The 14810-nt window shown below is 36.3% G+C and overlaps 1 protein-coding gene across 1 annotated transcript in view; it reads left to right on the forward strand.

Moving 5' to 3' along the window:
• Nucleotides 1-14316, forward strand: part of LOC136883438 (fatty acid synthase) — a 560183-nt gene extending 545867 nt beyond the window's left edge. Inside the window, exons 36-37 of the mRNA XM_067155718.2 lie at nt 12663-12911; nt 14126-14316. Of these exons, the coding sequence (XP_067011819.2) occupies nt 12663-12911; nt 14126-14248 (372 nt within the window). The 3' untranslated portion in view covers nt 14249-14316. The remainder of the gene's footprint in view (nt 1-12662; nt 12912-14125) is intronic.
• Nucleotides 14317-14810: the final 494 nt, after the last annotated feature.

Genomic DNA, 14810 nt, shown 5'->3' on the forward strand with positions numbered 1-14810 from the left:
AAATGCAGGCACGCTACCCCTACGCTGCAGAGCCAACGGGAGTACACCCCACTACCTCTAAAAAGTGAAGAAACGTTCCAGGACCCTCTACCCCTGAGAAACCTCATCTGGTGACAAGGTGATGAACATTGAGGGTAATTCTCCATACTCAGATGGAGATGTTTGTGTTTAGGTTAGAAACCGTCTCGCCGCTTATACCTAAAACAAGAAAGTAAGTTTCACACTCTGGCACTCTTACAGTGGAATTGTAATGGATATGACAAGCATCTTAATGAGCTGTACCAGCTCATCAGTCAGATCGCGGAGAATATAGTCTTTATTCAGGGAACTAATCTCAGACCACATCATCTTGAGAAAATTTAAACTATACTCAAAAGAGCGGGGTTATGCAAACCAGGCTTCCAGTGGCTTTGGTCGTTCTAATATCTAAAGAAAAATGAGTCCACTAAGAATTAAGCTGGAGGCAGTAGTGGTATGTGTTTCGTTGCCTGTCATTGACTGCAGTTTGTAATGTTTATTTTCCATAGGTCCAGCTTCTGAATATCAATGGTTAATTGACCGTATAGATCAGCTCCCACTCCTTTCCTCCTATTAGGTGATTTTAAAGCCCATCGGAGAGCTGGATCTATGCATTTTCAATACAGAGGAACCAACACACTTCAGCGTAGTGCACGGAATCCTGTCTCACACTGACGTTAGTCTGTGCAGCCATCCCTCGTTTCCCTGCGTTAGTGAGATGTACACAACGACCTCTGTGACAGTGATCATTTCCCCATTGTTCTTACTTTGTTGAAACAGAATTCCATCAAGGTTCCTCTCCATTTTATTCTAAAATGGGCTGATTGGCCAAAGTTCACATCACTAGCAGTCTTCAGTGACTCAAAATAGCCGGAGCATACATGATGTGACTTACATCACACAAGTTATTCTTGCTACCCCTGAGGAGTCCATTCCATCTTTTTCTGGGACTTCTCGATGAAAACTTGTTCCTCGATGGAACGAAAAAATTGCAGCATTACATACATTAACGCTATCAAAGGCAGCCTACTATGGCTAACTTAATAATATTTACAAAACTTCGTGCTAGGGCGTGAGTGTAAGAAAGCTTCATGGGAAAGGTATGAGACATCCATGATGGCACATACACCATCATCTCAAATCTGGACTAAACTCTGATGCATTTTATGCCTTTTGTACCAGGAATTTCCATTGCCAGCTGTATGGTCACAGATCCACCCACGGTTGCTAATCACTGAGCAAGTCACTTCATGAGTGTGTCTGATTCTGGAAATTAGCATCCTGCTTTCTTTACTCTGAAACAAGAGGCAGAACGCCATAATCTGTGTTTAGCTACTCGCGCTGCAAATGATCATAATGTGCTCTTTATAGAGAGTGAATTCCAGAGTGCCTTGGAGCTTTGCAAGGTCACAGCTCCCTTACCAGATAATGTTCATAACCAGATGTCAAAACACCTCAGCGAGGATGTTCAATTGAGTCTGGTTAGAGGGTGGGTTTGTGGGTTTCCATCTCAGTGGTGAGAGAGGATAGTAAATCGTCTCATCAAATCTGACAAAGACCCAAAATATGCAGGAAGTGACAGACCTATTTGTCTTACTGCCTGTTTAAACTGTTTGAGAGGATTGTGAATGGATGTGGTGTCTGGAGAAGAGAGGGTTTTTGTTCAAGTACCACTGTGGCTTTAGAGCTGCTTGTTCCACCACTGACTACTTTGTATGACAGGAGACTTCTATCCAGGATACTTTTCTTCAAAAACAGCATTTATTGGCTGTTTTTTTCGATTTTGACAAGGCCTGTGATACCACATGGGGACATGGCATCTTTCTGACCTGCATCAGTGGAAATTCTGTGGTAACTTGCCGGTTTTTATTGCAAATTTTTTGTTTGTCTGTCTATTCCATGTCCGAGTAGGGAGGGCATATTCATAATACCACATTCAGGAAAATGGAGTCCCTCTGGAATCTGTTCTCAATATCGCTCTGTTTGCAATTGCCATAAAGGGTATTTTCGTTGCTGTGGGTTCAGCAGTGATACTGTCGCTATATATGGACTATTTTGCTCTGCATTATAGCTCACAAAATATGACAGTCGCAGAATGACAATTACAGCAAGCTATTAAGAAAGCGGAACAGTGTACCTTAGAACATAGCTTTTGATCATCCCCATCATGAACTTTATTTAGGTGAAGCTGCTCTTCATGTAGTAGACACGCACCAATTTCTTGGACTTCTTTTTGATATTAAGTTACCGTGGCAGCTGCATGTGTGCCAGTCAAAAGTAAAATGCATGAAGATACTCAATATTTTGAGGTTTTTACTGGCACTGTATAGGAGACTGATCGCACAGTGCTCCTACACTTTATAGGGCACAGATTTTATTGAGATTAGACCACAGCATACAGCATATATATCAGAAAGAAATAGTAGTGTCCACCACAGTGGAGTTAGATTGGCAACAGGACTTTTCATACAAGTCCCATAGCCAGTCTGCTTGCTGAGTCTGGTGTACCTTCTTTACAACTGAGACACAAGCAAGTGCTGTTATCACATGCTGCAAAACTTCCACAGATGTCACTTCTTGTTGCATAAAACCAATTTCATGTTTTTACCTGTATTGAACTTACTACTAGTATTTACAATTCTTGTTTTTATTATGCACTCAATTCAATACATAGAATGTTTATTGTCTCTAAAGGGACATTACAGTACAAACATTAATTGGGACATGTTTTGCTCGCTGTATCGAGCATCTTCAGCCATCTTTTATACGATTTTCTCAAGGTTGAGTCATACATTAAACCTTATTTATAATAATTTTGGTTCATTGAAAATGTTTTACACAATAAATTTCCATCACTACTTAAAAAGTAAACAAGTAATATTGACAATTAAATTGTATCATTAATGGACTAGACATTAATGACATAATATTGATGTCCAAGTCATATTAAATATGCCAATTAAATTGAAAGATTTGGCTAATTCTCGTTTGTTTCTTGATTTTTCAAATATTGTTAGTGTATTTATCAGAGTTTCAAATTAAATTCGTGAAAGTTAAATGATTAAACTTGCAGTATTTTTCCCGTTGTGTTTTCATTAAATGAGAACTACATCATTATTAAGGAAGGTTTATACTCTGTTGTGTTCATCATACTTGTAGTCTTCACAATCTTCAACTGATTTAAGTTGGCCAATATTTACTGGTCAGATTGTTGTTAAGCGTAGTTTAAAGAGGCACCAATAATTGTTACATAGATGTGATGTATTGTGTACTGCAACGCCATGGATGATTGTGTCTGTAACAAAAGATTATTATGCTTGTAATAGTTTGTAAATGTCGTCATGGGTACACTGAAGCTGGAATATCACTTACCCCTTTGCTTCACGCTTTTTTGTTTAGTTGTGCTTGTTGCAGTACTGAGACTATTTGTCGTCGTGTTTTTACTTCTTGTGTTACATGAATGAGGCGGGTGTGGTGGAGGGCAAGTAGGTGGAGATGGAGAAGGGGCTATGGGCGGAGCATTGGGCATTGACGTAACGTGAAGAGGGCAAGTAGGAAGCATAGGGGAGGGAATTGTGGGCCGGGTATTGGATACTAGCTTAGCTTGTGGAGGGGGAAGAGAAGGGACTATGGGCGGGGTGTTGGGCATTGGCATGACGTGAGGAGGGCGAGTAGACAGCGTAGGGGAAGGAATTGTAGTGGGAGCTGTATTTGTTGATGTATTGGGATGTTTACGGTTGGAAAAATTTTGAAATTTTACTGTTATCTGATTTAAAAGCTTGTAGCAATTTTGGCAATTGTTCTATTAATGGGCTTTTTATTTCAGTTGCATCATTTAGGATCTAAAATTAAACCGAATATAGAAGGACTATGCCTTCGGTTGGGGTTATGTAGACGACACATTTGTGATAATTGACAACCGAAAAAATTCTAGAATTTTTAAACAAGGTAGATAGTGCATAAAATTCACCAAAGAGGATAAAAACAACGGTTCATTAAATTTCCTAGATATAAACGTAACACATACAGATTTTTAATTTCACTTTCAGATATATAGAAAACCAACACACACCCCAGTTACAATAAAAAATGATTCCCTTCATCCAAAATCCCATAAACAAGCTTCTTTTTTCAGCCTAATATACAGAGCTTTCAAGATACCTTTATCACCAGTTAACTTAAACAAAGAACTTAGATTTATAAAAGAACTAGCACTAATTAATGGTTACAAAATAGAGACAATTAATTGAATCATTAACAAAGTAAAGCTTAAACTGGCCACTAATCTTATTCCAGAGAAGACTAACAAATCAAAATATGCTACTTTCACCTACACCAAATTACAAATTCCTTAAAAAACGAGATCTACAAATAGCATTTAGAACAAATAACACTAATAGAAACATATTTTTAAATCATAGTACAGTTAATGTAAATAAAGATGAATATCATCAATCCGGAATATATAGATTAACATGCACACAGTGCAATTTTTTATATGTTGGCTAGGCTGGGCGCAGTTTCATCACAAGATATATGGAACACTATAACGTATGAAAACATAATAAGTATTCCGCAATGACTAATCACATGAAAGAGACCGGCCATCAGTTTAGCACAATAGGTAAGGACCTCATGGTAATAAAAAGAATTGAGAAAGTTAATGACTGAATACGAAAACATTTATATTTATTTAGATCAGCATTTCAATAGGGTAAAACAAAAAACCTAAATCATGCAATCATAAAAAAAGTTTTTAAATTAGATAACAGTAAAATTTCAAAAATTTTCAACCATAAACCTCCCAATACATCAACAAATACAATTCCCACCACAATTCCTTCCCCTCCGTCCTCTACTTGCCCTCCTCGCTTCACGCCAATGGCCAACACTTCACCCATACCCCCTTCTCTTTCCCCTCCACAATCTAAGTTAGTATCCAATACCCGGCCCACAATTCCCTCCCCTATGCCCCCTACTTGCCTTCCTCCCGTTACGTCAATGCCCAATGCTCCGCCCATAGCGCCTTCTCCTTCTCCACCTACTCGCCCTCCACCACACCCGCCTCATTCATATAACACAAGAAGTAAAAACACTGCGACAAATAGTCTCAGTATTGCAACAAGCGCAACCAATGAAACAAAGGTGTAAGTTAAATTCCAGCTTCAATGTACTCATAACAACATTTACAAACTATTACAATCATAATCATCTTTTGTTACAGACACAATCATCCATAGCGTTGCAGTATATGACACATTACACCTACAATAGAATAAATTAATGTATTATTTGGGTCCACCTTTTCAATACAAAATGTAAATAGTTTAAATTACACAAATGATTAGGGACTAGTTTCGACCTAGTACTAGGTCATCGTCATCCTAAAGCAAAATTAAAACACAAATACCGAAGAAATTAAACAATGTAAAGACATGTAAGGTCTTGTAAAAGTACATACCATGTGAGATATTGTGCAACACTATGTTAAAAAATAACTCTCTGAAAGAGATTCATAATAAGTCCAGTGCACATTAAAAAGGTTGTAGATAGGAATCCTTGAGTTGCTGGATAAGGAGATTACAATATGCTGGCTCCTTTAAGATACTGGTATCCAATTGAAGAACCACTGAGCTGAAGTCACATCGTTTATTTACGATTAAAGACCAGAGCGCTGTATAGCATTAAAAAGTTGAAAGGGATGGAAATTTTTCAGTTGTGGGTCAAGGAATTCAACATATGCTGGCTTCTTAAATTTTCTGCTGTATATTCGAAGAACAACTGAGATGAAGTTACGTCGTTTTTTAAGATATTCATAGACGTAAAAACACATGGATGCTGGAAAGACTCTTCAGTTTTTTGGAACTTGAAGGAAAGTAATTGTTGCACGTGGAGGCTTAAGAATCCAGAGATGCGCTACATTATGTTAAAAATAGAGATCCATAAAAAGGTCCAGTGCGCCGTATAAAAGTAACAAGTTGTAAAAGTAAACCTTAAGTTGTTGGTCATGGAAATCGAAAAAGGTTGGTTTTCAAGCGATGCTGTTGTTCGTTCAGAGATCATTTGAAATTACAGTACCGTAACATTGTCTTCTCAAGATGTTTATAAACTTGAAATAAATGCCGAAGCGAAGTAAGATGCTAGAAGAAAGCTCTTCTGTTTCTATAATTTTTAAGGACGATGGATGTTACACGAGGAGGATTAACATAAATGGGAGTTAAATAAAGGTGGATATAAATTCGCAGTTCAATGCGGACCATACATTTGACTCTGAATAAATGACAGCAAGGAAAGAAAGAAAGAAAGAAAGAAAGAAAGAAAGAAATTTGGTCAGGTGGAAGAAAATATTTAAATAAAGGGAATTAACGCGTGTTGTAATAAGCTGATGAGAGAAATAGGGGTGGGTGAGGTTCAGAGGAAATATTGAGGTAGAGAAGGGAGAAAAAGAACAGAAGGAGAAAAAGGGGGAGGTGGAGAGGATGTTAAGGTGGGGCTGAGGGATGTGGGAATATGGAAGATTGTTTAAGAAAAGTACTATAAATAGAATAAAAAATTGGACCTTTAATATTCGATTTTGATTGTCTGAAAAGCTGAATGAGCAGGTCAAAAAGAATGTTTGATTTTTCAGAAATGTCATTAAGATTGAAGTTTGGATTAAAATATTGGTCTAGATTTGTAAAGCAATTCTCTGTTATGTTAAGTAGGGGGTCCTTTATTCGTAATTTTGAGAATTACCATATCATGTTTAATGTCTGTAAATTTATGATTATAATCATTCATGTGTTGACCAGCTGCAGAAAATTTATTGTGTTTTAGGGCATTGACATGTTCCAAGTATCGTATTTTAAAGCTTCTTCCTGTTTGTCCAATATAAGAAAAATTGCAGCAGTTGCACTTTACCCTAAATACACCGGATTTTGAAAAACAATCAGTTCTATTAACAGATGATGAGTTGTGTAAGACTTTAGCATTATTATTGTTGGTTCTGAGGAGATTTTAACATCATGTTTTTTAAAAACGTTAGTGACCTTATAAATATCTTTATTGAACGTAAAGGTAGAAAATAAAGAAACTTTTGGTTTTTCTTTTTTCACAGTGGTTATAGGACGATGTATGAATTTATTGATAATACCTTCAATGAAAGAACTGTTGTATCCATTGAGTTTAGCAATCATACGGATATTGTTCAATTCTTTTTTAAGATCACTTTCAGTCATTGGGACAGTATAGGCTCAATGAACCATACAATTAGACTATAAGCTGCTCTTTTATCCGCCCGATCATCAATTATAGACCAAGTGCTCTTTACAATGCTTCTCAATTCATTCAAAAGTTTCTAAGAAGATGTTATCATTTTTTATCTAATAAATCTATTAAAAATACTACAGAGTTGATCGAGAATCTTAATAAATTTCATATCCAACCTCATCATTCCCTTCACTCGTTTGACATTGTTAATATGTATCCTAGTATTCAAACCTCTAAATTATACCCTATCATTGAAAACAATTTAAGTAATACAGCCACGTAAGTGCTTTGGAAATACAAGATTTTATGTCTATCTTGAAATTGGTTTTAAATAATAACTATTTCACTTTCGATGGTATTATCTATCAGCAGGAGGGTTTGGCCATGGGATCGCCGGCTTCGGGTATCTTAGCTGAAATCTACTTGGATTTTTTAGAACATACTAAAATTGATAATAATAATAACTTCAATAATATTCTTTTTTGGGCTAGATATGTGGATGATACTTTAGTAATCCTAGATGAAAGCATAACAGACGCTGCTTCCACTCTTGTCAACCTTAATAATATTGACCCGCACATAAAATTTACGCTCGAATCTGAATCTGAACAAAGAATAAATTTTTTAGACTTAACCATCATTAGGCAACCATATTCCTTAAAATTCAATATCTTCAGAAAGCCTACACAAACATCTTCCACTATTTGTCAAGATTCCTCTCATCCACAAATCCGTAAAAGAGCAGCTTATAATAGTATGGTTCATTGAGCCTATACTGTCCCAATGACCGAAAGTGATCTTAAAAAAGAATTGGACAATATCCGTATGATTGCTAAACTCAATGGATACAATAGTTCTTTCATTGATGGTATTATCAATAAATTCAAACATTGTCCTATAACCACTCTGAAAAAAGAAAAACCAAAAGTTTCTTTATTTTCTACCTTTATGTTCAATAAAGATATTTATAAGGTCACTAACGTTTTTAAAAACATGTTTAAATCTCCTCAGAACCAACAATAATAATGCTAAAGTCTTACACAACTCATCATCTGTTAATAGAACTGATTGTTTTTCAAAATCCGGTGTATATAGGGTAAAATGCAACCGCTGCAATTTTTCTTATATTGGACAAACAGGAAGAAGCTTTAAAATACGATACTTGGAACATGTCAATGCCCTAAAACACAATAAATTTTCTTCAGTTGGTCAACACATGAATGATTATAATCATAAATTTACAGACATTAAACATGATTTGGTAATTCTCAAAATTATGAACAAAGGACCCCTACTTAATATAACAGAGAATTGCTTTATAAATCTAGACTAATATTTTAATCCAAACTTCAATCTTAATGACATTTCTGAAAAATCAAACATTCTTTTTGACCTGCTCATTCAGCTTTTCAGACAATCAAAATCAAATATTAAAGGTCCAATTTTTAATTCTATTTATAGTACTTTTCTTAAACAATCTTCCATATTCCCACATCCCTCAGCCCCACCTTAACATCCTCTCCCCCTCCCCCTTTTTCTCCTTCCGTTCTTTTACTCCCTTCTCCTCTTCAAGATTTCCTTTGAACCTCACCTACCCTCATTTCTCTCTTCAGCTTATTACAACACGCGTTAATTCCCTTTATTTAAATATTTTCTTCCACCTGACCAAATTTCTTTCTTTCTTTCTTTCTTTCTTTCTTTCTTTCTTTCCTTCCTTGCTGTCATTTATTCAGAGTCAAATGTATGGTCCACATTGAACTGCGAATTTATATCCACCTTTATTTAACGCCATATATGTTAATCCTCCTGGCATAACATCCATCGTCCTTAAAGATTCTAGAAACAGAAGAGCTTTCTTCTAGCATCTTACTTCGCATCGACATTTATTTCAAGTTTATAAACATCTTAAGACAATGTTACGGTACTGTAATTTCAATTGATCTCTGAATGAACAACAGCATCGCTTGAAAACCAACCTTTTTCGATTTCCATGACCAAACACTTAAGGATTACTTTTACAACTTCTTACTTTAATACGGCGCACTGGACCTTTTTATGGATCTCTATTTTTAACATAATGTAGCGCATCCCTGGATTCTTAAGCCTCCACGCGCAACAATTACCTTCCTTCAAGTTCCAAAAAACTGAAGAGCCTTTCCAGCATCCATGTGTTTTTACGTCTATGAATATCTTAAAAAACGACGTAACTTCATCTCAGTTGTTCTTCGAATATACAGCAGCAAATTTAAGAAGCCAGCATATGTTGAATTCCTTGACCCACAACTGAAAAATTTCCATCCCTATCAACTTTTTAATGCTACACGGTGCTCTGGTCTTTAATCATAAATAAACAACGTGACTTCGGCTCAGTGGTTCTTCAGTTAGATACCTGCACCTTAAAGGAGCCAGCATATTGTAATCTCTTTATCCAGCAACTCAAGGAATCCTATCTACAACATCTTTTTAATGTGCACTGGACTTATTATGAATCTCTTTCAGAGAGTTATTTTTTAACATAGTGTTGCACAATATCTCACATGGTATGTACTTTTACGAGACCTTACGTGTCTTTACATTGTTTAATTTCTTCAGTATTTATGTTTTAATTTTGCTTTAGGCTGACGATGACCTAGTACTAGGTCGAAACTAGTCCCTAATCATTTATGTAATTTAAACTATTTACATTTTGTATTGAAAAGGTGGGCCCAAATAATACATTAATTTACTCTATTGTAATCACAGTTCAATATGGATCTATCATTATGAAACTTATTTCATTTAATATCACACCTATGTAACAATTATTGGTACCCCTTTAAACTACGCTTAACAACAATCTGACCAGTAAATATAGGCCAACTTAAATCAGTTGAAGATTGTAGAGACTACAAGTATGATGCACACAACAGAGTATAATAATGATGTAGTTCTCATTTAACGAAAACACAATAGAAAAAAATACTGCAAGTTTAATCCTTTAACTTTCACTAATTTAATTTGAAACTTTGATAAATACACTAACAGTATTTGAAAAATCAAGAAACAAATGAGAATTAGCCAAATCTTTCAATTTAATTGGCATATTTAATATTACTTGGTCATCAATATTATGTCATTAGCGTCTAGTCCATTAATGATAATTTTAATTGTCAAAGAAAAAAATGTTTTTTACTTTTTAAGTATTGACGATTTTTTATCAATATGATGTAATTAACGTATAGTCCATTAATGATACAATTTAATTGTCAATTTTACTTGTTTACTTTTTAAGTAGTGACAAAAATTTATTGTGTAAAATATTTTCAGTGAACAAAATAATTATAAATAACTTTTAATGTATGACTCAACCTTGAGAACTTCGTATAAAAGATGGCTGAAGATGCTCGATACAGTGAGCAAAACATGTCCCAATTAACGTTTGTATTGTAATGTCCCTTCAGAGACAATAAAATTTTTATGTATTGAATTGAGTGAATAATAAAAACAAGAATTGTAAATACTAGATGCCACTTCACCCAAGCTATCCTTATGAATTCCATAACCAGAATCACCGGCTGTAGGCTGCTTATCCATGGGCAACAGAGCCGGTTGGAATTTGCTTGGATGCCATTTACACAGTGTTTGAAGTAACTTCGGGTCCTCACCTTGTCAGAGTGCTTTTTTTAATTGTAATTTTTTCAGGGCGTCGACCCATGTGGATCTTGGGCACCATATTGTATGAGCCTGCATGTAATGGCAGTAGTGTGGAATGTTGTATGTGAGGAAAGAAAGAAATGTCAGAGTGCCTAGTTAGGTGCCTCCATGAACAGTACATTGACCTGATGTTATCCTCGAATTGGTCACCAGTCCTAAAAACAACTCAGTCGCCTCCACACATTGGAGGCTTTTTGGGTCCTAGTCATTTTATAGAAAATATACCATTGCAAATTAGATCAACTGACTATTTTTAACTTATAATCATTCTCATCATCATTTTGTTTTAATTCTAGTCATTGAGTAAATTTTAGTCTGTCACTTCATTTCATTTCATCTTTTACCATTAGGCGCGAGTGCCCGAGATGTTAGGTCCCTTATGCATTTCAATCTAAAAACCAAACTCTTCTTCAGACCCATGACAATGTAGAACAAAAACCATTAATGGCATTAATTGCCACTTACTCCATAGTAAGTGGACTCAAGATAGAAAGACCCTGCTAGAAATGAAATTCATTCCACGGTCATCAGAGTCAAGGAGAAAGATGTTAAGACTTAACTATGGAGGGTAGCCATGTTCTACTCAGTATATACGCATCATCTTTATTAAAATTATTCGGGTGTTTAGCAATTTCTATCACCTCACTAATGATTCTAGCTGTAAAACGTTTCTCCTTACTAATGACAGCATCAAAAATGATTTGATAGTCATTATGTACTGGATGCTATGCAACAGCAGACATCTCTGGCTAGCAAAGACTTAAGTGCCTGCGATTTTCGTTAACTCTCGTAGTTACCATCCTACATGTTTGACCAACATAAACTGATCTACAGGAACAAGGGTTCATATATATTTCAGCCCAGTTTAAACCAATAGGAACTTTAACAGATTGCAGGCATTATTTGCCTATGATGATACTGATGTTAAAGATGGTCTTGATATTGTACCTTCTGAGAATATTACCAATCATATTTGTGACAGATTGTACTTATGGAAAGAAGGCCAACTCAAAGGAGGAAAATCACATGACAATCTGTCTTTTGGCTTAAGATGTAGCACTTCATCAACCTGTTTCTTTGAATAGCCATTCCTCATTAATGTTTTGGTTAGGAATTCATGTTCACCATTTAACTTATCCTGTTCACAAACCTCCCTTGCTTGACTGATAAGGGTGTTAAGCTTTTGACAAGAATGGTGGTGAGAGAAACCATGAAGATATCTATTAGTATGGGTGGGTTTGCATTAAACCTAATGACCTAAAGTTCCATTGGATTTTCTAGAAACCAAAACATCCAAGTTCATGTTCACCATGAGGCCAAATAATAAATGTGTCATTGACATATCACAAACATATTGAAGGCTTGAGTGTGCAAGATTGAAGAGAGCACTCTTAAAAAATCATACATATAGAAATTAGCGAAGACCGGTGCCAGTTGCGAACCCATGGCAACACCATCCATTTGTTCACATATTGTACCATGAAAACTGCAGTACTTTGTGGTGAGGACAAGGTGAAACATATTAACAGTGTCATCAGAAAATATCTTATCCATCAGACAAGGTGTCCATGATTGGAACACTAGTGAACGAGTGGTTGTAAAAGTCTGTGATTTAAAACAGTCATCATCATCACCATCATCATCATCATCATCATCTAGGTATTGGTTACCTACTGATATCAGACAAATTTGTTTCTTTACAGATTTTGGAGGAATTGAAGACTAAGATTATGTGGGGAGATAAACTGGATTGGCTGGTCAGCAAGATGGCAACACTCTCGACTGCATCTCCAGCTCACATTAGGAGAGTCATCGATGGAGCAGTTCAACGTTCTGTTTCGCTGACGAAGTATTCTTGGGACTATGAAGGTCGCCTAAAAGCACCAGTGATGTTGTTGCGTCCCAGAGCAACTGTATACAACTTAGCAAATGATGACTATGGTCTATCTAAGGTACTGGCTACATGATTTCATGAGCCTGTTTATGTATTTTATTATTTTGATCCTACCTGCCTGTGTACTTTTCTTCCTGAATTGGCTTTACCATTCTTATGCTAAAGCACACTTTTTGACTGATAGTAGAAGTTCCTGCTGTTAAAAAATGCCCAGAAAGATTCCTCAGGCTTAAAATTGCCCTTCTCTTTGTCAGGTAGTAAGACAAGAGGTGTGAAGAGTTCACTATATCTTCCTCCTCAACAAAGATTTTACAGTCCTCATTGTATTTTTGATTCCTTCACCCAAGAGAATAACTTCTCAGGTTCAGATTTGTCTGACATCGCTTCCACTTTTGCCAGGTTCCTTCCGTGATTTTTCCTATTTGCCAGGCTGAGTAGCTCAGATGGTAGAGCGCTGGCCTTCTGACTCCAAGTTGGCAGGCTCGATCTTGGCTCAGTCTGGTGGTATTTGAAGGTGTTCATATACGCTGACCTTGTGTCGGTAAATTTATCATCACGCAAAAGAACTCCTGCGGAAAAAAGTTCCGACAGCTCGGTGCCTCCAGAAACCATAAAAGTAGTTAGTGGGATGTAAAAGAAATATTATTCTCTCTCCTGTCCTTTGGTGAACTCTTGTTCTCTTTTGACCCTGATGGTTTTGCAAGGCCTAGGAATTCTTTCATTTGTGTACCCCTCATAGATCTTCCTTTTATTTAAATGTCAGTATCTGTATTATTCAAAAGGTTGGACCTTTTCCATTTTATCCTCTAATTACTGTAATGATAATAGAGGATAGTGGTTCAGTTGTTCTTAATCTTAAAGCAAGGATAATCATCACAAGCTGGTAGTTTGCATTGTAAGTCACCTTTTACAACAAGTAGGGATTCCATGAACGTATTGTATGGCCACTGTCGTAACTCCAACAAGAAAGGGGAAGGCATGAAAATGAGACTTCCTAGACCTGGAAAAATTTTGTAGCATCGGGGTTAGGAGAGAACAAGAATTGAGTGAAGGAAGTTGGATAGGAAGGTGATTGTGAGGGTTCTGGCAGAAGTAAGGGGGCACAATGCCAGACTCGCTAGAGTATCCGTGAACACCACACCACCCTCCCAAGTCGCGAGTCTCACTGGTGAGATATCATATCCTTGTAACCATTGTGCAAATCTATTTTCTTTTCTTTTTCCAGTGTTTGTTTTATATTGTGCATCTGATGGTTCTTTATTCCTTTTGCAGTTCTGCGAGCGCATCGAGGCAATTCATGTTGTAGAAGGGGATCATTCAAAGATACTTGAAAATCCGGACACATCAAAGTACATCAATGAATTCCTTGGAAGTGAAAAGGTGGAGAAATCATGAACATTCACTGCAGAAACATGTTAGTGACCTGGTGTTAAAATAAAACAAATCTGTTTTTGTAGTTCTGTGTTTATGAGTTTCTAAATGGTTGTTAATTTACGCATGTACCCTTAAAAAACTTCCTGTATCCTACCTAAGACAATAATGCCGCTCTTGGGGTTTGAGGTGTGATAGTCTACTCCCCATAGACGGCCAGTTTGACATGAGTCCTGTGAGTGAACGATTTTAGGGTGAAACAGTTAATATCAGCCACTAGGTAATAGGAGATTTGGTTCAAGGACCAAGGATGGTCCAATTTTTAGTGTTCTTCTTAGAAAATGACTGTTTAAAAGGAAAGCCCTAACAGTTACCTAAATATGAAAAAGAAAAGTGCACTTATGACCTAAAAAAGAACACAAATATGACTTAAACCTAAATTTTAAAAATACCCTATCAATAACGTCAAAACATATTTCTTGAAATAGAGAAAAATGGATTTAAAGCACACGAATGTCCAACCCTTGTCTTGTTCCTTTATGGAGTCAGGTATTAAGTGAGATGAATCTTTGCAGCAAGTTTTGAC

This window comes from Anabrus simplex, chromosome 11, assembly GCF_040414725.1.
Source record: "Anabrus simplex isolate iqAnaSimp1 chromosome 11, ASM4041472v1, whole genome shotgun sequence".
Classification (NCBI taxonomy): domain Eukaryota; kingdom Metazoa; phylum Arthropoda; class Insecta; order Orthoptera; family Tettigoniidae; genus Anabrus; species Anabrus simplex.